The 23881-nt window shown below is 46.8% G+C and overlaps 1 protein-coding gene across 2 annotated transcripts in view; it reads right to left on the reverse strand.

Moving 5' to 3' along the window:
* The window catches only part of TPM1 (tropomyosin 1), a 76565-nt gene that overhangs the window by 48331 nt on the left and 4353 nt on the right, over positions 1–23881 (reverse strand). The window contains exon 1 of one of the 2 annotated variants that reach the window (XM_083183509.1): positions 5530–5619. The exons of the other annotated variant lie outside the window; for it this stretch is intronic. Coding sequence (XP_083039635.1) covers positions 5530–5604 — 75 coding nt within the window. The 5' untranslated portion in view covers positions 5605–5619. Of the gene's footprint in view, positions 1–5529; positions 5620–23881 lie in introns of those variants that run through there. 2 annotated transcript variants of the gene reach the window in all.

The following is a 23881-nucleotide window of genomic DNA, read 5'->3' on the forward strand; positions in this document are numbered from 1 at the left end:
CATTGCCATGTGGGATTACATGCTCGTTGCCAAGGGGGAATACATGCTCGTGGTAAATGGGGGACAGCCGCCGCCAGGCAGAAGTGATAGCCACTGACAGTGGCAGAGCCTGGCTGTATTCAGAGCACTGCAGGTCCCAGCTATTTGAAATAATACCCCTTTCACACCAGAAAATGCATTCCCAGGTTGGCCCCTTTTACACCAGCCTAGTCCCTGCATTTTCTGGTGTGAAGGGGAGAGAAAACCACCCCCCCCCCCCTTTAACCAGTTATCTCATTTAACCGGCTATAACTTCAGAACCAACTGACCCATTTACATGAGGCAAGTATTATATTGAAGAACTTTTGAGTGGGCTTTGAATGATTTTGGTCTAGTGAAACTGGAACGTTTGGTTCCAGAGTAATCTGTCCTCAAAGAACATGAACAGCATGAAATTACATTTCAAAAATAAAAAAATCGGTTTACACACAATATCTCTGGAACCGATTGACCAATTTGGACCAGCCTGGTACCATATTGAAGGCCCAGCGATTTGGAATGGAATGAAATCAACCACAAGCTTCTGTGATGCCAGGGGTGGGGGTCGGAATTGACGGGTCCCATATTATCCTATGGGGAAAAAACGTTACAGGTTTGCCAGGCGATATCTCCGGTTCCCTGGGGGCTAGAGACACGGGGCTGGGCTCGTTGGAAAGCCCTGTTCCTCAGCTACAAAATTCATGACAGGGGGGGCACGTGCCCAGGTGCCCCCCCCCCAGAATCCGCCACTGCCCTTATACACACAATGCCCCCACTAGTAGTGTTGCTTACACATTGGGCCTGATTCCACCAACCCTGTTGGTGAGCAAGTGTCATTGCAGGACTTTGGGCGAGACCATTGGGATTATAAGAATCTGGTTCATGCTTTTTGAAAGTGGATCATGGTAAGGTGGTTGCTGCCTTGCCACCATTGGGTGTACAATATTTTATTTAAAAATGAAGTGTTATATTATGTAACCATTTTACTGGGAAAAATGGTAGGCCAGTTGTGAGATGCCCTAAAACGCAAGCATTTGGTATTGGGAGCTGCACATATGCAGTATTTAGGGGAGGAAAAACTCTCCAACACATACAGTTGAGGTTCTTTGAGCCAGGCATCCATTCAGCAGTCAAGTGGTATTGTTAGGAATTCCCAGTGTGTCAGAAGACAGCACCTTGGCCAAAGTTTAGTGCTCCCCTGGTACCATTCCCTATCATTTATGTGCCTTTTGAGAGAATTGGCATGGATCTGATAGGGCCAGTGAAAAAGTCTGCCTTAGGATTAAGCCACCAGATACCCAGAGGCTATACCACTGAGTAATATAAAATATGGCACTATTGCTTGCAAGTTGCTAACACTGTAGATTCACCTGGGAATTCTGAAAGACGATTTAATGCATCAAGGTATCACTTTTGCCTCTAACTTTATGAAATCTCTATGGCCTGGTAAATGATTTAATCAGACCGCATATGATAATGAGGGCAGTGTCTCAAGAAAAGCGAGACTGGCATTTACTCCTACCTTATTTGATGGTTGCTGTGTTTGAGAGGTACCCCAATCCTCTACAGCAGGGATGGGGAACATTTGACCCTCCAGCTGTTGTTGAACTACACATCCCAGCATGCCCTGCTACAGTTTTGCTATTTGGCCATGCTAAAACTGTTGCAAAGAATGCTGGGATGTGCAGTTTAACATCAGCTGGAGGGCCAAAGGTTTCCCATCCCTGTTCTACAGGGTATAGTGCATTTGAACACCTCTATGGGAGACAACCCAGAGGGATTTTGGAAGAAGAACAGCCATGGCCGGAAACCAACATTGTTCATGTGTGTTCTAATTGTATGGCTGACTAAGACAGATTGCGCCAATCAAAGTCATGGAAAGGGCTCAATAGTGTCAAAAACAAAATATGACGTTACTGCAGTCAACAGTTCCCACTGCTCAGGCTCACTACTGAAAGCAAGTTGTATGCTTAATGGTGAGGCCCTTATGAGATCATAGAGGCAATGATACCGATCGGTACTTGTTTCCTAGCACGGCCACAATCGCGGCCATTGGGTGTAATTTTTAGTGGCCTGCGACGCGACCGACGCGATGCCCCCGATTTTTCCATTGAAATGCATTGAAAACAGTGAAAATCGCATCGGTCGGGTCGTATGCGGCAAAAAATGCTTAAATGGTCCACCCGGGATGGCCGCGATTTCCCCATAGGGAACAATGTTAAATGCCTCAATTTACCCGCGATGACCGCGATTTCCCATAGGAAACAATGTTAAATGGGTCAATTTACCCAAATCATCATAGGGAACAATGGTAAATGGGCCAGAAACCCCAAAAAACACCCCTGAACATTGACATGTCCCCCCAAAAGTATTTCACGCCACCCCGCAATCAACGTGAACCCGAAGCGTGGCGAGCGCGGCGGTACGCGTCCTCCGACCTTTTCATACCCCCACTATCCACATCGGCGTGGAGTTGAGAATAGAATAGTGTGGGGAGCGCAGCGAGCCACCGAGTCCGAAGCGTGGCGAGTGCAGCGAGCCCCGCGAGGGGACGCGGATACCTTCACAGGTAAACGCGTCCCTTCGCGGGCTTCACAGGTATCCGCGTCCCCTCGCGGGGCTCGCTGCGCTCGCCACGCTTCGGGCTCGGTGTTCTCTATGGGGAAATCGCGGGCATCGCGTCTGGCCCATCGCGCCCCATTTTTTAGTGCATGCGATGGCCGCGATGCCCACGGTTTTACACCCGATGACCACGATCATGATCGTTGTGGCCGTGCTAGGAAACAAGTACCTACCGATCCATTACAAGATTTGCTAGGAGAGTAGAAGGAAAGAGGTACAAATGTACCATATAAACCTGTTAAAACCTTGGAAGGAAAGTACCAGTCAAACGGCTGCCAGTTCCCTCTCCTTTATCACAGAAGCATTCCCAGCCACGGTCCTCAAGGCACACCAAGAGTTTACGTTTTGGTGGTATCCAGGCTTGAGCACAGGTGACTTAATTAGTACCTGAGTGATTGTGATTAATCCAGCTGTGCTGGAGCCTGGATATCAGTAAAAGCTGCACTGTTGGTGTGCCTTGAGGACCGTGGTTGGGAATGGCTGCCCTAGTGCATGGTAGGGCAGGCATGAAAAACCACCTGTGGGCATATGTCAACTGAAAAAAACAGCGAAAACAGCCATGTCGACCTAATGACCTAGACCTGTCTGCATGTCGACCCGATGCTTGTCGACCTAAGGCCGTATACCCCAAAAACGTATTCAAGGCAGTTCACATTGCAGCTTAAACGGGAAAGCCGGGACCCCTTGACAGCAATGAAATAGGCAGCTAATAAAATGAAACGTGTGACTCAGACACAAGACACAAGTGGCACTGTACATAGAGCACTTGGACCCCAACACCCTGAGCCGCTTATCTGCAGAGACTACTGGGCTCCTCTTGTCAGTCTGATCAATCATCCTGCAAGAACATTCAAAGTAGTAAAATAAAATCTGCATTGGGGCTAGAAGCTGGGCCTCCATAACGCCAAAAAGGAAGTATTAGCGGACACAAGATTGTTTAATGTCCAAAGCGTGAATATTGCAGTGCAGTGCGATTGTAAATGTATGACAAGTAATGCAGAATGTGTAGCGGAGTGGCCTAGGTATTGTGCACATGCATCATGGCGTGCTTGCAGGTTTGAATCCCTGGACCTGTGTTGTTTCAACTTTCAAATATATCAAGGGCTTTAACAAGGTACAGGTGGGAGACATTCTTCACAGGAAGAGGAGCAACAGAACACGAGGACATGCACTGAAACTAGAGGGAGGAAGATTCAGGGGAAATGTGAGGAAGAATTTTTTCACAGAAAGAGTAGTAGATAAGTGGAATAGCCTCCCAACAGAGGTGGTAGACGCAAATACAGTAGTACAATTTAAACATGCTTGGGATAAGCATATTGATATCCTTACAAAAAAATCAGGATCAAATATGGTTTGAGGTAACATGTTTAAAAAAAGGGGCAGACTAGATGGGCCAAGTGGTTCTTATCTGCTGTCAAATTCTATGTTTCTATGTTTCTATGTTTCTATTTAGTGGCCAAGAAAGTCCCAGAATGCCAGGTACCTACTGAATTCACCCTTCCTCCTAGCCAGGGCCAGAATTACAATGGGCCTGATGGGGCTACAGCTCCAGGCCCACTCTACAAATAGGCCCATTTTATAGCTGAGGGCCAGGGCTTTCCAACAAGCCCTGCCCAGCATCGTTAGCCCCCCGAGAACAGGAGATACCGTCTGGGAAAACTGGAATGTTTTCCCATAGGATAACATGGGACCTGCTAATTCCGACCCCCGCCCAGTTCAAACGGCTGTCAGTTCCCTCTCCTTTATCACAGAAGCTCAAGGTTGATCTCATTCGAACCCAAGTCCATATGGGTTAATTGATTCCAGAGATATTGTGGGTAAACCGATTTTTTTTTCATTTCTGAAATGTAATTTCATGGCTGTTCATGTTGTTTGAGGGCAGATTTCTCTGGAACCAAACGGCCCAGATTCAAAATCATTCGAAGTCCACTCAAAAGTTCTTAAATATGATACTGGTCTCATGTAAATCGGTCATTTGGTTCCAAAGATATAGCTGTCGGTTAAGGGGGGGGGGGGGGGGGGGTTCTCACATTCCCGGGTAAATCCCTGCATTTTCTGGTGTGAAAGGTTCAGTGCTCTGAATACAGCTGTCCCTCAGTTACTGCGAGCACGTATTTCCCCCTTGGCAATGAGCATGTAATCCCTCATCTCAACAAGCATGGAACCCCTGGTAATGAGCATGTAGGTAACCAGCACTTATGTAGCATATTTTTGAATAGGCATTATGGTGTGTGGCTTAACATGTAATGGGCATTATGGTGTACATTTTTAAAGCGCGCCTTTGGCACGCAATGCCCCTGTTTGTGAAGCATATTGTGCATTATTGCTCAATCCATTTGGATTTAGGTTTAGGTTGACATCCGTAGTGGATGGTAGGGCATGAAATACCACCTTGCAGCACATGATGGCTCCCCAAAAAATTCCTTCCAACCCTGTCGACCTTAGCCATGTCAAGCTATTTCAGGTGTCTACCTAAGCCCTGTCGACCTTCAGCAGTCGACCCAATGCATGAGAATTTAAGGAAGGGTTTGTCAGTCGCACAGAGGTAAAGTTTATTATTATATACGGGTGGACCCTCCTTGCATGATAACAATTAAATATTTGTGAATGGGAGGGTGTGCTACCACAGACACGGAGAGGACATATTTAAGTGGACAGAGAAAGAGTGTCTTTTTCTTGGTGCACCTGGAAAAAGACTCTTTCTCTGTCCACTTAAATACGACCCAATGCATGTCAGCCTAAATAGGGTCAACCTAGTGCCTGTATCCCACAGACTGATGCCTCTGGGACAGGATTAGGGGCAGTCCTTTCCCAATAGGTAGATTTGGAGTAGATGCCCTCCCTCTACCTTAGCCGTATATCACTTCCTACAGAGTGCAAGTACTCAACTGTACAGGAGGGGTGCCATGGGTGAAGGATGTTCTGGGGTGGGAGTGCCATGGGTGGTGGAGGGGGGGAAGCCATCCTCCATCCTCTCCAGCTCTCTCATTGAGCCACCATGGAAAGGCCTCCTGTGGCTGGGTTATTGGCCTCCTGGTGGCAGGGGTTGGTGTGCTGTTGATGCTGGCTCTAGCCTCCAATTGCTGCTTGGCCTGCTGGTTACTATGGCAACCACAATGCGGGGTGGGGCTGCTGCTGGCACAAGGGGTGTTTCCGGGCATCGAGGTGCCCGGCACCCGCCCCAGCGCTCACACCGGCGGGGAGGTGCTGTGCTGCGGGCGGGGGGAGGTGGTGGTCTGCGAGTGGAGAGGGGCTAGGCTAGGCTGCAGGTGGGGAGGTGCTGGGCTGTGGGCAGGGAGGGGAGGAGAGGATGGCGGCTGCGGCTCCGGGATCGTGGGGATGAGGACAGTGAAGTTCCTCCGTCTCCTCTCCCCACTTGATGTCGAGCAGCAAGGGACTCGTGGCCTAGTGGTGCGAGGTGGGGTAGGCAGCAGGTGACCCAGGCCCTCCCCTCAATTGAGAGTGGCAGGGGCTAGGACAAGTATCCCCATAGCAACCCCCTAATGGTGAGGCTGGAGAGGCTAATAGCCCTGATCTGTCACTCTATGACCCTGCCCAGTGTTATACACATGCTCACAGAGTGACAGAACTGGGCTATTATATAGGCACCTCCCTCAAGCCACCAATCGGTCGAGGCACAGGACGAGGCGCGGACAACAAAGCGAAAGGCAGAAGAGGTCGCAAAGCCGCTCGCTAGGTAAGGACCTCGTATTCAATCTGTCCAGTACCCCTTTATGTGTGAATGAGGTGGAAGTGTTATCAAAGGGACTATCTTTTGTCCCCACCTCCAAAAGAGATAAATTCCAGTGGAAAGTGGACACGTTCAGATTTGGACGTTCGAGGCTCCGAGAGCATTTTTCAAATAATGATAATATTTCTAGTGACATTGTGACCCCTAGCATACCTGTACAGCTGAAAAAGTTACAATCTAGATCCACCTATGACCCGCAATCCCACAACCCTTCCATACGGTCCTTTACTAGGATGATGGACAATTCAATTTATTCTGTTGAACATGAGACACAGGCCTCGAATAATCTGACACGCACGGAGCAGCAGGCATTGCGTGACTTACAAAAGAGGTCTGATGTAGTCATAAGGAAAGCGGATAAAGGAGGTTTGGTTGTGGTACAAGACTTGAGTAAATATCTCCAAGAATGTCAGAGACAATTAACTGATCTAGAAGTGTATGAACATTTGACTAAGGACCCCTCTTGTGAATACAAGAGTGAGTTGGACGGTATTTTGTTAACAGCTATTAATGAGGGTCTTATAGCAGAAGAGATTGGTGCAGCATTGCGCACTGAGTTCCCCATTGTACCTCTTTTCTATACCTTGCCTAAGGTGCATACGAGTTTAATTGACCCCCCTGGTAGGCCGATAATTTCAGCCAGGGGCTCATATCACAAGGTCTCTACTTTTCTAGATGCTTATCTCAACCCCTGCATACAACACACAAAATCATATTTAAAAGATACTAATATGTTAATTAAACGATTGCAGGAGATTGAGATATGGCCGTAAAATATGCTATTATGTAGTGCAGATGTCACTGGTTTATACACCTGCATCCCTCACTATTTGGGGATGGATGCAGTAAGTGGGTTGATCAGTGACAATGAGACCTACAGGGGTCCTCCTGCACAGCTCTTTATGCAATTATTGTCACTGGTACTCAATAGGAATTTCTTTACTTTCAATGGTGGCATGTACAGGCAGAGACTTGGCTGTGCAATGGGGTCCCCAGTGGCCCCATCGTACGCCAACGCTTTTATGTGCACCATTGATGAGTTACTGTTTCATCAAGGCCCTTTATACATAGATGACTTGTTAATTTTCTGGCAAGGGTCCAAACAGTCATTGGTTGATATGTTCACAACACATAATCAGTCTTCTAGTCCCGTTAAATTCACATACTCCATCAGTGACACGTCTATTAATTTTTTGGACGTATTGATTACACAACAGGACCGAAGATTATCAACAGCAATATTCGTTAAAGGAACTGACAGGAACACATTGCTCCGTCACGAGAGTTGTCACCCGCTGCCACTGCGTAGGGGTTTACCCTATTCGCAGATGCTCCGGGTGCGACGGATCACTAGTGATCCACAGGAGACGGTAAAACAACTTGACATCATGCAGGCTAAATTTGAAGAAAGAGGGTATAGACGTAGTGACCTCATTAAGATCAAGGAGAGGGTTTTACAGATACCCAGGGAAGTTACTTTAAATCCTCAGGATAAGTCCGATTAGGACCAGCAGAGGATCCCTTGGGTCAATCAGTTTGCTAGTGACAGTCAAACAGTCACTAAAAGAGTGAAACAACATTGGCCCCTGATTGCCACTGACAAAGACCTACACGGTGGTCTTAATAAGCTTCGCATTATGCCCACTTATAAAAGGGGCAGAAACTTAAGTGACTTACTAGTTAAACTTGACATTAGTAATCTTACCCAAAAATCTGTTCCCACCCATTTTTTGTCACGACCTATGGGTTGCTACAGGTGTGTGGGTTGTACTACCTGTGGGTCACTATTAACAGGTAGTTACATTACCCACCCCCACACAGGACGTAGAATACCCATTAGGTCGGCTGTCACATGCTCTACCCGCTTCATTGTATATGTTCTGTCTTGCCCGTGTGGTCTTTACTACGTGGGCAAGACAGTATGTCAGTTTAAAGAAAGGATGGCGAATCATCGCTATGCAATACGGCAGGCACTCTCCAGTGGTGCTAGTGATCAGCCGGTGGCCTGGCACTGTGTTACTCACGGTCATAGCGTTGCCCGTTTACGCTCAAAAATTGTGAACCATGTGCCCCCCCCCCCAATAAGGGGTGGCAACAGGGGTAAAATGCTGTTACAGGCAGAGGCAAGGTGGATCCATGTATTGGACACCACTGCCCCCAGAGGGCTCAACGAGCAACATGGTTTACAAAGTTTTTTGTAGCACATGATGGTCTGTATCACAGACACACCTAAGTATATTGGTACAAAAAGAGCTGATTTGAGTGTCTGGTTCAGCTGCTCATATAGGAATTTTTTTTCTATTTAGCAGATGTTAAGCGCAATAAGTAGATACAATATTAGGACTTCTGGTCAGTATTTTGTAAGTAATATAATGACAGAAATCACATGCGCAATTTCTATGAAATAGCTGGTATCCCTCCTTTTTATTATTTATATGTATTGTTTATGTATTTTTGCATTATGTTGTTGATTATATGCCCTTATGTTTATGCATATATCGTACACACAGGAGTCTCCCTGGGAGGTGCCAGTGATGTGTGTCATGAGGCGGAGGTCATGTCATCTCTGAAGTGTTCCTGCGTTTCACAGGCCAGGGCGCATCCTTGATGATGCATCCAGGAAGTGAGCGGAGGATAGGAGATGCATTGATGAGACGCCGGAGGAGCCGCGCTGACACCTGGGCCAGGTGAGTAATCCTGTTGATTATAATGTGGGGAGTGACCTTTGGGGTATTTAACATGGTGTGTGTGCAGTTATGGGTTGTACCCTGAGGACGAGCTTGCGGCTCGAAACGCTGGTGTCGGTTATCACCTTGTGCTTAATAAAGCATTGAAGTTTTCACTTATCCGTCTCCGAGTGACGCCTTTGCCACCTTGTATGTTTGGACCTTGGAGTCTGAGGAGGGCAACGGAGCAAGGAACCAGCATTGCAAGCAGTGGAGTGCCGGACCCTGCATATCTCTCTCTCTCTCTCTCTCTCTCTATATATATATACTAGGCGATTCATCCTACGGGCGCGCTTCACACCATCCTGAGGGGCTCTGCCCCCTTAACCTGTGACTGTGTATTGCGTGAAATATAGTTACTATTATATGGAGGATTCCCTGCTGTGGATGTGTGCGTGGGTACAGCGAGTGGGGGATGAGTGGGTGCAGTGTTTCCATGGCAGGGTGCAGAGGTACTGCAGGTTGAGGAGGTCCGGGTGCGGGGGTGTCATGGGTGCAGGCCCGGCGACAGGGGGGGTCAAGGGGGACAAGTGTGACGGGCCCCCGGGATCTGAAGGGCCCCAGAGCTTCCGTGTCCCGGCCCGACTGCCTGTACAGAGCTGTATTAAAGCCCCCACCCGTCGGCTGCCGCAAAACATATCTATTACGATCCTTTAGTGCTGCACTGCATACCCCCATTGACAGCCGCATCGGGACCGCAAAGCAGTACTGGGAGGTGAGGTGTCTCTCTGCAGCTTGCAGCAGGAGAGATGCTCGGGAAGCTCAGCTGGCTTCCTGTTGTGTAGAAGTCGTCGCTGACTGTGTGCTGTGGCCGGAGGAGGGGAACATGCAGGACAGATCTTGTGTCAGTCCTGTACTGCATGCAGGGCCGGCCTTAGGCATAGGCCAACTAGGCAATTGCCTAGGGCATTTGGAATGCCTAGGGGCATCAGCAGCTTCTGCTGATTAAAATGATATGCAGCATGCCTATATTCTGTGTGTGAGTGAGGCTGTATCTGCATATGAAATAGTGTATTCATGGAACTCACTGTAACATAGCATTCCGTATGCAGGTACAGCCACAGTCGCACACAGAATATAGGCATGCTGCATATCATTTTAATCAGCAGAAGCTCCTTGTGTGTGCTGGTCAAAACAATGCAAATAAGACGAATTTTCAGCAAAAAAGGCACTGAATGGGTGTGCTGGTTCTATTTAAAATATTGCGGGTAGGGACACCAAAATGATGACTGCTATGATGAGGGTTGATGGTGCTGGGAAAGGGGAGACGGAACTAGTGGCAGAGCTAGGGGGCAACAGTCAAAATCTTGCCTAGGGCGTAATTTAGGCTAGGGCCGGCTCTGACTGCATGACAGCCTCTCTGCGCTGACAAAGTAAGGTATATAAATCTGCCTGACATTCCCTGGCTCCCCGACCCCACCTCACTCGAGGGCGTGCTACAAATGTATGTGAATTTATTTATTTATTTTGTGGAAAAGTGATGTGGTGATAGCCCTTGACCCCCCTGTCACCGGGGACTGCAGTGGGGAGGTGTACGGGGTTGACCAGGATAAGGGCCATGACTCCAGATACAGAGGAAAACTAGTCAGAGTTTGTAAGATGGATGTGGAGTATATACATAAATTATATCTCTCACCACAAAGGGCTAACGGGCTAACGCTGCTTCACTGTACTCAATATCATCCACAATAGGTATTGTTTCATTTGAATCCATGGATCATGTGACATGCGCTCAATTTGTACTGTAGTTAAATAATGTGGTGAACCCCAGACATTTTATTTTGAATACTGAAATCTATGTTAAGGTGTCCATACACGCACCGATCCCGGCGTGCGTTCTGGGCTAAAATAGCATCGCATCGCATCGCATGCCTTGTGCATGCAATGCGATGCGATGAAAAGCAAGTACAAAAAGTATGTGCGGCACATACTTTTTTGTACTGTGCGATGAGATGCTGCGGGAGCGGTGCGTTTATGGGCACCTTTACAACTTATAAGAATATTGAACAACACGTGTGTGTTTATATAAATATATTTGTCTTCTTTGACCTCAAAACATTGTAGGAGTCAGTTATCTACTGAACTTCTGCAGTGCCATGTCTGTGTTTTTTCTGCATCTACAGTCAGACACTCTGCCTATGGGCCTGATTCAGATCCCTACTGCCACCTCTGACTGACCTTTGGCTTTAACTGTGCGGAGTTTGTATATTCTCCCCGTGCTTGCGTGGGTTTCCTCTGTGTACTCCGGTTTCCTCCCACAATCTATATATACTGGTAGGATAATTGGCTCCCAACAAATTAACCCTAGAATGTCTGTGTGCGTGTACATGTGGTAGGGAATATAGATTGTAAGCTCCACTGGGGCAGGGACTGATGTGAGTGTTCAACTATTCTCTGTACAGCGCTGCGGAATATGTGTGCGCTATATAAGAAACTGTTAATAAATAATAATAATAATAGTTAATAATAAATAAAATGGAGCATGCATAAGCTATACCGGGACTTACAGCCTGGTTATAGCTCGCAGTTAGAAATAACACTCACAGGAGTTGCTTGTAGTGGGCAATAAACCTTTACTGGCGGTTGTATTTATCATATTGTATATGGACCTTGACATAACAATAACTGGAGGAGGGTGCTAGCCTTTGGGTCTGTGTTTCAAATATATGTCTTTTGATTAAAATTAGTAGGGGCCCCAGAAATATCAGTGTACAGGGCCCCAAGATTTCTGTTGCCGGCCCTGTATGGGTGAGGGCATTAGTACCACGGGTGGGCAAGTGGAAGGTGCAGGGTTAACGCAGGTGGGGGATGGTGTCAGGGGGTGATGTTGTTGTGTGAGAGTTGGGTGCGTTGCAGGTTGTGGAGTTGTAAGTGCAGGGGAGGTGTATGTGGGTGGTGGGGGTGGGTGGAGGGGTGCCATGGGTGAAGGATGTTCTGGGGTGGGAGTGCCATGGGTGGTGGAGGGGGGGGAGCCATCCTCCATCCTCTCCAGCTCTCTCATTGAGCCACCATGGAAAGGCCTCCTGTGGCTGAGTTATTGGCCTCCTTGTGGCAAGGGTTGGTGTGCTGTTGATGCTGGCTCTAGCCTCCAATTGCTGCTTGGCCTGCTGGTTACTATGGCAACCACAATGCGGGGAGGGGCTGCTGCTGGCACAAGGGGTGTTTCCGGGCATCAAGGTGCCCGGCACCCGCCCCAGCGCTCACACCGGCGGGGAGGTGCTGTGCTGCGGGCGGGGGGAGGTGTGGTCTGCGAGTGGAGAGGGGCTAGGCTGCAGGTGGGGAGGCTCTGGGCTGTGGGCAGGGAGGGGAGGAGAGGATGGCAGCTGCTCCGGGATTGTGGGGATGAGGACAGTGAAGTTCCTCCGTCTCCTCTCCCCACTTGATGTTGTCTGAGGTACGGTGCAAGGCAGATGCATTAACGGCGGCAGGGGCAGCTGTGATGTGTGTGTGTGTGTGTGGGGGGGGGCGATCGAGCAGCAAGGGACTCGCGGATTAGTGGTGTGAGGTGGGGTAGGCAGCAGGTGACCCAGGCCCTCCCCTCAATTGAGAGTGGCAGGGGCTAGGACAAGTATCCCCATAGCAACCCCCTAATGGTGAGGCTGGATAGGCTAATAGCCCTGATCTGTCACTCTATGACCCTGCCCAGCGTTATACACATGCTCACAGAGTGACAGAACTGGGCTATTATATAGGAGATAGCTTCCAAATGTCAACACTTGCTGTAATTCATCAGGTCCTTGCAGGGTGCCTTCCGAATGAGTGCGGGAGGCTGCTCAATATCATAGGCTGGCTGCGTGTCAGCAGCACTCTGGACGGCTTACAGGAATAAAAAGACACCATATGGTGTGGTACTAGCTTACCCGTCCGTGTTTTACATGAAAACTGTCTTTTATTTATCAAATGATTTGCAAGACATTGGCAAGGTTAGGAATACATTTTAATTTGAATAATTTTGTCCTTTCTTCAAAGCAATTACAGCAATTAAAGCAATCACAGCATTGCAGACCTTTGGCATTCTAGCTGTTCATTTGTTGAGGTAATCTGAAGAAATGTCACCCTACACTTCCTGAAGCACCTCCCACAAGTTGGATTGGCTTGATGGGCACATCTTGCATACCATACGTTCAAGCTGCTCCCACAACAGCTCAATGGGTTTGAGATCTGGTGACTGCGCTGGCCACTCCATTACAGACAGAATACCAGCTGCCTGCTTCTTCTGTATATCGTTCTTGCATAATTTGTAGGTGTGCTTTGGGTCATTGTCCTGTTGAAGGAGGAAATTGGCTCCAATCAAGTGCTGTCCAGAGGGTATGGCATGGCGTTGCAAAATGGAGTGATGGCCTTTCTTATTCAAAATCCCATTTACTTTGTACAAATCTCCCACTTTACCAGTACCAAAGCTGGTATGGATCATAGGATAGACAGACATTAGGTCTACAGGCATTAGGTCGACATGCATGAAGGACGACATGCATGAATGTCGACATGGGTTAGGTTGACAGGGTCATTAGGTCGACACAAGCAACATGGGGAAGATCAACAGTGAAAAGGTCGACATGGGTTTTTCACTTTTGGGGGGGGGGGCCCTCTCTTTTGGGGGGCCCTCTTAAAAATTATATTATAACTTTTATTGAAGTAAGTGATCTCCCCCTGGGCAACAAGCATGTATTCCCCCATTGCAACGAGCATGTAAATCCCCCTGGCAATGAGCAATTAATTCTCATCCCTGACACAACGAGCATGAAACCACTAGTAACGAGCATGAAACCTATGGCAATGAGCATGAAACCCATCGCAAGGAGCATATAATCCCCAGACAACGAGATGTAACCCCTGACAATGAGCATGTAACCCCTTCCATAGAGCAAGAAACCCATGGCAACATGCATGGCATGTTACTCCTGGCAATGAACATGTAGGTAAGCGGCAGTTATGTGGCATAATGTGTAATAGGCATTACGGTGTGTGGCATAAAGTGTTAAAGGCATTACGGTGTGGCATAATGTGTAATAGGCATTACGATGTGTTGTATAAATGTAATAGGCATTACGGTGTGTGGTATAATATGTTAGGGTTATTATGGTGTGTGGCATAATATGTAATGGACATTGCGGTGTGTAGCATAATATGTAATTGCCATTGTGGTGTTTGCCGCAATATGTAATAAACAATGACATGTGTGACCATGTGTAATAATCCTGGTGCAGTGTGTGTAAGGGGCTCTACTTGGCGCAGTGTGTGATGTATTGGGAATTGGTACTAAAATGTGGCAATGCCCCTTCCCCACACTCATTTCTGAAGGCAGCCCTGAATGTATTTGTCTTCTTGCTCAATTGTGCATCGGGGCCTCCCACTTGTCTTTGCACTCTGGTTACAACCTGTTTTAGCTGTTCTCTGGGTGTAGCACACACCCTTGTAGGAAATATTGAGTTTCTTGCCAATTCCTCACATGGTATAGCCTTAATTTCGAAGAACAGGAATAGACTGTCCAGTTTCACATGAAAGTTCTCTGTTTCTGGCCATTTTGAGAGTAATCAAACCCACAAATATGAGACTCCAGGTACTCAACTAGCTCAAAGGAATGCAAGTTTCATAGCTTTTCTAAAGAGAAAACCCATTTTCAGCTCTGCTAACATAACTGCACAAGGGTTTTTTAATCATCCATTAGTCTTCTAACGGAATAAACAAACACAATGTACCATTAGAACACTGGAGTGACGGTTGCTTTAAATGGGCCTCTATACACTTATGTAGATATTCCTTTAAATTCCAGACATTTGCAGCTACTATTTACCACATTAATAATGTATACAGTGTATTTCTGATTAATTTAATGCTATCTTTATTGAAAAAGTGTTTTTTCTTAAATGACCTCAAACTTTTAAACAGTAGTGTACATGGGTGCATATTATTAGTCAGTGTCTAGTTCAGTGGTAGCCAACTCGAGAGCTACCAACAATTCACGTTTTGCAGCTCACCTCGCAGGTACATATTACTGACTAACACATTTTAAAAGATCCACAGGTGGAGCTAAATACTTCACTTGTGATTCTGGCCCTTATTCAGGTTGGATAGGGCAGCCACGTGTTCGGACGGACCGTCCGAACGGATTGCTCACTCTTTCGGTGAGCGTGAGTCCGCCCACATAACATCCGCGCACGGTCAGTGGGAAAAGCTAGCAAAGGGGAGTGGCATGTATATGAGCATACGCTACCGTGCTCGATCGGGTCTCATCTTTTTCGGTCGGAAACTAAGCGTGTTTCACCGTCCGTAGGAGGAAGCGTACGTCCAATCATGGTGGCGTACGCTTCACATATATGGTCCAGCAATTATTCCCTTTGAAGTTACCTTTTAACAATTACCCAATTATGCTAAGTTTTATTGATTGATTTCTTTATATTAACTCATTTGTTTCCCTTAATTAATATACAATTGAACCCTCATTACATATATTTCTTTTGTTCTAATGTGGCACTTTCATTACTATCTATGTGTCCCCCAATGTTTTATTAAAAAAATAAAATAAAAATTAAAGTAGCCCGTACAGGCGAGCGAGCAGCATCGCAGCAGTGAGAAATGAGCCCTGTAGTTCTGCCATAGTCTGGGCCAAGGCCTCCTTGTGCTCCTGAATTTCTGTTGGGAAGGAAAAAAATGTTATTTTATTATATAAGTTTAACACAAAATCTTGGTCACTTTTTAATGATTAATAAGCTGCCAGTGTAATGTTAAGGCAACACACATTTTAAGAGAGCATTGAAGATGGACCTGCTGTGAAGGGATGCAGTCAAAATCCCGACGGTCAAAATCCCGACAGGGTCAAAATCCCGAATGGGTCAAAATACCGACAAGGACAAAATCCCAACATGGACAAAATCCCGACATTTAAAATCCCGACATTTAAAATCCCGACAGGGTCAAAATCCCGACATTTAAAATCCCGACAGGGTCAAAATCCCAACATATAGAATGTACAGGTGAAACAGTCTACATGACTTTCAGTCGACAGGTGCGAGGTCGACATGGGTTTTTTCACTGTTTTTTGAACCGACATGTGCCGACAGGCGGTATTTCATGCCCTACCAGCCACTAGGGCGTGGTGGGAGAATAAAATAGTGTGCCGACCGCAGCGAGGCACAGTGCCCGAAGCATTGTGAGCAAAGCGAGCGATGCGAGGGGCTGCGGTTCACTTCCAACGGTGTCCATGTTGACTATGTCGACATTCAAGTAAAAAACTGTGAAAAAACCCATGTCGACCTCACACCTGTCGACTGAAAGTCATGTAGACTGTTTCACCTGTACATTCTATATGTCAGGATTTTGACCCTGTCGGGATTTTAAATGTCGGGATTTTGACCCTGTCGGGATTTTAAATGTTAGGATTTTGTCCATGTCGGGATTTTGACCCATTCGGGATTTTGATCCTGTTGGGATTTTGACCGTCGGGATTTCATACCGAATCCGCTGTGATGTTGACACACACAAACACATTACATGACTTTAAATAAGTGCCCTTTGCCTTCTTTGCTGAATGTATGCAACATCACATTTGGGAGGTTTGTGTAGGGGAAAACAGGTCAAACCTCTGGACTAAGGTATGCAGTGTAAGGATCATTACATTGTTGATGTTTATCAGATTCATCTATTTCTGGGCAGAGGAGCTGACATCTATTGCTTACTGTGAATGACAGCGGCAGTTGTCCAATAAAACAAAAAATCTACAACCATTGGATGCGGGAGGCCTGCACCGTGGACCTTATGGAGTCCCAGCGGCATATTGGTGGTCCCAGTAAGATTGTGGAAGTGGATGAGAGTCTGTTCGTCCAAAGAAAAAGCCATGTTGGACGGACGCTGCCTCAGCAGTGGATATTTGGAGGCATTTCAAGGGAAACTGGTGAGTGCTTCGTAACTCAGGTGCAGAAACGGGATGCCAGCACTCCGATGGCCGCCATCAATGAATTTATCGAGCTGGGCACAACTATTTACTCGGATTTCTGGCAGGCCTATAATACCGAGCAGCTGGAACAGCCCGAATATCACCATGCTCGGGTTAATTGTCTTTTTAACTTTGTGGACCCGCACACAGGTGTAAATGGTACAACAAGCGCCTAAGAGTCCTACCTGCAGGAATTCATCTGGCGGAAGACTATGGGCGCTGATAACGCATTTCAGCGTATTCTTCGCGCACTTTTGCTGCTTCCTAAGGCAGAGTGACTCTTTTATTACGTTTTTTTCTTTATTGGGATTAATGTGATTGAATTATTTAATGTGATATTTAATTATTATTTATTGAGTAAATTCATGTTAGCTGTTAACACTTGTACATACCCCCCCCCCCCCTCATTTCTGGAGAGGTAACACGTCATGGGGGCGGGGATGAGGCGGACATCACCAAGCTCCGCCCCTATACCACACAAATGCAGTGATTCATTGGTCTGATGATAGGGGGCAGGCTTAAACAATACACAATGCCGGTATTCCTGTCATTTTAGCCTTGCCCCCTTTACGCAGACCTGCAGATTTTGGTATTTAAGTCAGCAGGGAAAGGGAGTGCGGGGGCTCTTGGGAGCAAGTGGGAGACTTACCCACCTTTATGGGGGAAACTGGGACATATCTGTTTTCCAGTTTGTAGTTAGCCAAACTCTATAACTAAATTGCTTTTTAAATCATGTATTTAAAAAGATGAAATACATGATTTCTTTACTAAACAGAGCTGCACTGATAACGAAAAACATTTATGCCCCTTTCAGACCGCACATATTAACCGTTATATTGCCGTTTTTTTACCGTTTCAAAACGGTAATGTGTGCGGTCTGAAAGGTGCAGAGTGAGTGATTTAACCATTTCCAAAAAAACTATTTTTGGAAACGGTAAATATGGAGGGTCCTACCCATTTCAGACCCGTTTATTTGGTGTCTAGAACGGGTCTGAAACTGTATTCCCCCCACCCCCCCAGCGCAGGGAAGGGAATGGTCACGCCGAGGGCAGGGGGTCCCTGCAAGTGTCCGGGGCACTGTGTCCTGCCCTGCCCGGGGTGAGAGCGGGGGCTGCTGCTACTGCTGGCAGCGCCGGGGACTGCGCCGAGGAGGTGAGCGGGGACGGGCGGCTCTGGCTGGTGTGCGGGCAGCTGTCTGCCCTGACTCACCGTCAGCCTGCAGGTTCCGGAGCGGGGCAGCAGCAGAGTGCGGGCTGCGAGAGCCTGATGTGGATGTCCCGCTGCCTCCTCACCCTCTGGGGAAGGGGGGGGGGGTACCGCTTTTCACTATGCTTGGAGAGACGGCGCTGAGACACAGGCAGCAGCAGCGCAGGGTGTGCTGATGATGAGAGGGACGGAGAGCAGCCAGCGGTGCAGCTGATGGAGAGTGGGCAGGGGGGGGGCATCACCTCACCATGCGCCCCCCCTCACCATGCGCATGATGGGCAGTGACCGGCGGGGGGGCTGGATGGACGGGGGAGCCGAGGAGGTGAGCGGGGACGGGCTGCTCAGGCTGGGCTGTGAGCGGCAGTCTGTCCTGTCCCAGGCGCTGTACCTGCAGCCGGCTCACTGCTCTCACCATCAGGCTGCAGGTTCCGGAGCGGTCGCGGCTGCTACCTCCAGCAGTGGAGTGCGGGCAGAGCCAGATGCTGACATGGTGAGGTCTTCCCGGGATTTCCCGCTGCCTCCCCGCCCTCCGGGGGGGGGGGGGGGCGGGCTGCCTGCACTGGCTTTGACCCTGTATTTGAAAGCTTTTCCAAAAACGGGTCTGCCAGGTAAAAAAAACAGCACTTAAACGGTAATATACCATTTAAGAAATGCAGTGTGAAAGGGGTTAAACCTGGCAGACCAGTGGCGTAACTATAAATTTTGCTCCCCCAAGCCAAAAAAGTTTTGGCGCCCCCCACTAACTAATATATATATATATATAAAATATATATATATACACATACATACATACACACACACACACACACAGGGATCCAGAAAAAATGACAGTGGGGGCACTACAATAAATAAATGGGGGGGGGGCAGTTTCGTGCAGGTTCCTAGAAAAGTGTGTATGGTCTAATAAAACGGGTTGTGGACTCCAAGGAAATACTGTTCCCAGGAGCCACAAATTCATTTTCATCATTCCAGGTGCATGGGATACAGTTCTAGCTGGGGACAGATGGGTATATGCTGGGCAGAGAGAGGGAGACAGATGTGGGGAGAGGGGAGATAGATGCTGAGGAGTGCGCATGGGGCAGATGCTGGGTAGAGAGAGGGTGGTACAGATGTTGGGCAGGAAGAGGAGACAGGTGATGGGCAGGGAGGTGGGTACAGATGCTGGACAGAGAGAGGGGGAGAGATGCTGGGGATGGAGGGGGACAGACATTGGACAGAGAGAGGAAGACAGGTGCTGGGAAGAGGGAGGGGGGATGAATGGTGGGCAGAGAGAGGGCTTGGTTTGCAGGGAGTGGGGGGAGGGATGGTTGACAGGGAGAGGGGGAACGGATGGTGGGCAGAGAGAGGAGATGGATGGTGGGCAGACAGAGGCCGGATGGTGGACAGGGAGAAGGGGTACGGATGGTTGGCAGGGAGAGGAGGGGGGCAGATGCTGGGCAGGCATAGGGGGGAGAGAGAGGATATCCAGTGAGTCGGTGGGCAGATACTGGGCAGGTAGAGTGGGGACAGATATTGGGCAGGGAGTGGGGTAGGCACTGGGATGGAACGCAGGACTGGGGGGCGGGCATAGACGGACTACCTCATACATACATACAAACATACATACATACACTGCCTCCCTGATATATACAGATACATACAGTACATACATACACTGCATCCCTCATACATACATACATACCTACATACATACGACCATCCATACACTACCTACCTCATGCATGCATACATACATACATACATACACTGACTTCCTCATACATACATACATACACTGACTTCCTAATGCATACACTGCCTACCTCATACATACATGCATATATACATACATACATACACTGCCTCCCTGATACATACAGCACATCCATACACTGCCTACCTCATACATACATACATACATACACACACTGCCTCCCTCATACATACATACATACACTGACTTCCTAATGCATACATACATACACTGCCTACCTCATACATACATACATACACTGCCTCCCTGATACATACAGCACATCCATACACTGCCTACCTCATACATACATACATACATACATACATACATACATACACTGCCTCCCTCATACATACATACATACATACATACACTGACTTCCTAATGCATACATACATACACACACTGCATACCTCATACATACATACATACATACATACATACATACACTGCCTCCCTGATACATACAGCACATCCATACACTGCCTACCTCATACATACATACATACACTGCCTCCCTCATACATACATACATACATACATACATACACTGACTTCCTAATGCATACATACATACACACACTGCATACCTCATACATACATACATACATACATACATACATACACTGCCTCCCTGATACATACAGCACATCCATACACTGCCTACCTCATACATACATACATACACTGACTTCCTTATGCATACATAAATACATACACTGCCTCCTTCATACATACATACAACCATCCATACACTACCTACCTCATGCATACATACATACATACATACACACACACACTGACTTCCTTATGCATAGATACATACATACATACATACACTGCCTCCCTCATACATACATACAACCATCCATACACTACCTACCTCATGCATGCATACATACATACATACATACATACATAAATACATACACTGACTTCCTTATGCATACATACATACATACATACACACACACACACACACACACACACACACACACACACTGCCTCCCTCATACATACATACATACACTGCACCCTCATGCATACATACATACATACATACATCCATATGTCCCCAAAATGACATCCATACATGTATCCCAAGATATTAATAATATTGTACATACCACTGGCGCTGGGTGGAGGGCCTGCCAGCAGCAGCACTAGGGAGTCCAGCAGCAGGTGTTTGCAGGGGCCAGCTTAATTGTCCCCTGGCAGAGAAGAGGCAGCTGCTCCGGCCCCAGGAACACATGCTTGTTCTCAATCAGGCTCAGCAGTGACTGGAGGGAGGAGGCGGGGCTCAGAACTGCAGCGTGGAAAGTGAAAGTAAAGTGACTTCCTCTGCTGCTGCTGCCCTTGTAAGCCCCGGCTCCTGAGTCCCGTCCAGCAGCAGCTGCTGCTTTCATTACAGCCGGCGCTGCTGCCTGTCATCCCTCCCTGCATACTAGTTAGTACGCCGGGCGCCCACCGCAGTTGGCTCCCCCAAGCAGCTGCGGGGGCTGCCTTTATTGTAGCTACGCCCCTGTGGCAGACCCGTTTTTGGAGACGTTTTCAAATAGAGGGTCAAAGCCAGTTATGCGGTCTGAAAGCAGCATTACACAGAAATATCCAAATGTATTTTAGTTTTAGTGATTTTTTTTTTTTAAGAATCTGATTCTACGATCACCATGTCTGTTTAACTTTAATATACATGCTTTGATTATATATGCTAATATGTAAAACATTACATTTATAGTTTGGTGGTGTTTGCTGTTGGAAACATAAGTATATTTATATACTGTATTATTTGTGAATGATGCAAGTGCGGGTTGGCTGCCAGAAACATGTGTGAACTGATAGACTGCTCATTCCTTCTTGTGATGCTTTTCTGTCAGCACTGGTGAGGCTATTCTCTGTGATCATGCATGTAACTGCTGGAATATATTATGGGCTTTGTAGCTTGCTGCTTATCTCACGTTCAGTAGTATGAGGTTATGTTGGGCCAGCTGCCAAGTTTAGTTCCGCACAACATACAGATTTTTTAGAAGTCAACAAAAGTGAGATTTTGAAGCTGCGCGGGCCAACATGGTTCTGTGAGACAAGAACAGTAATGGCTATAGTGCTGGAGATGGGTTAAATGCTGGCTGCCACTGACACTATTTTTTTGTTAAACAAATTCATATTATAAGATTTATTATATCTATAAGCTATAAGACAGCGTAGTGCATATGTAATGAGGTAAATGCAGACTGGTGCTTTCACACTGTAGCTCTAACCGTTTTAAAAGGCTAAAAAAATCGTCAATATACCGGTTAAGAGCTGCAGTGTGAAAGGGGTATGAGTTACTGGGTATTATACTGGGCATTTTATTGCTGAGAGTTATATCTACGCATATATGGCACTGAGCTTTAACCCTTTCAAGTCCAACGTCTAGTCAAGCTCAACAGCCCTAGCGCTAGTATCAGATCCAATGGTGAGCCACTTTAAAATAAGAACATTAACATCGTTCAACATTCAATGTAGACTATTTTTGAATTAAAAAAAGAGAAATTACAATTCATTTCAACATTTAAACCAGACTGTTTAAATTGCAAAAATAAATTTGGACTGAAAAAGGTTCATATTTATCATATCATATTATATTTAGCAGGGCATTTACAGTTGGATATATGTTAACATATGTGTCTTGAATATAAGCATTTCTGTTGTACACATTTGCACCCACATCTGCGTAGTCTTGGCTTGCGGCAGCCCCTTACACCTTGGGTTGTGGAAAGGGAGTGGTCTTGATTATAGTAAGTTCTTGATCATGCAAGCAACGCAAGAACACTGAAGATTAGAACTTGAATTTCATACAGAATCTGGAGGTCTGGCATATACTGTAGTTCAGGGGTCCTCAAACTATTTTGCTCTGGGACCCCATTAGACAATAAAAATAAATACAATACCCCAGCAAATTACTGCAGAAGGTCGTCACATCACATGTGCAGGCAGCAGACAGCACATACATGGCAGCATTGTGGAGGCACAAACTGATGTGAGAAGTCTAAAATAGCAGACAAATCAACAGATTTTTCAGACTCCTTGAACCACCGATTTGAAAATGTACTAAGGGCCAGATGTACTAAGCTTCAAAAGTGATAAAATGGAGAGTGATAAAAAGCCAGCCAATCAGCTCCTACCTGCCATGTCACAGACTGTGTTTGAAAAATGTCAGGCAGGAGCTGAATGGTTGGTTGTTTATCACTCTCAATTTTATCACTTTTGAAGCTTAGTGCATCTGGCCCAAAGCCTTGAAAAGTGATACAATGGAGAGTGATAAACCACCAGCCAATCCACTCCTACCTATCATTTTTCAAACTCAGCCTGTGACATGGCAGGTAGGAGCTGATTGGCTGGTTGTTTATCACTCTCAATTTTATCACTTTCTAAGCTTAGTACATCTGCCCCATTGTCTGACGATAATAGAGAAATAACTTCCTGCTCCACCCACATATATAAACTTAACCAATCACAACAGTGCAGCTTATCTGAATCACAGGCATTATACAGAACCTAGGGACAGACCCCAGTTAGGTGACCTAGCTGCCAAAAGCTCACCACCATAAACCACAACGCTACACCGACACCCCCTCCTTCCTCCAACACTTAGCAGCTGTGCAAGATCAGTGAAAAGAAATGGGGCAGCACAGGAGCGCATCACACTTGTAAGTTGAGGAGGTGATGAGTGAGGGGCATAGCCAGTACATACATCTGAGCTATAAAAAGTGTCACTGTATACATGTATGTATTTATGTATGTATGTGTATAAAGAGAACCGATGGCTGATTAAGCACAGAGGTGACATAAACCACTGAAGGGTTCTGTTATGCTGTCAGTTTAAATAGCATGTTGTTAGTTACTATGAGATC

This window comes from Crinia signifera, chromosome 4 (genome assembly GCF_055691185.1).
Source record: "Crinia signifera chromosome 4, ASM5569118v1, whole genome shotgun sequence".
Classification (NCBI taxonomy): domain Eukaryota; kingdom Metazoa; phylum Chordata; class Amphibia; order Anura; family Myobatrachidae; genus Crinia; species Crinia signifera.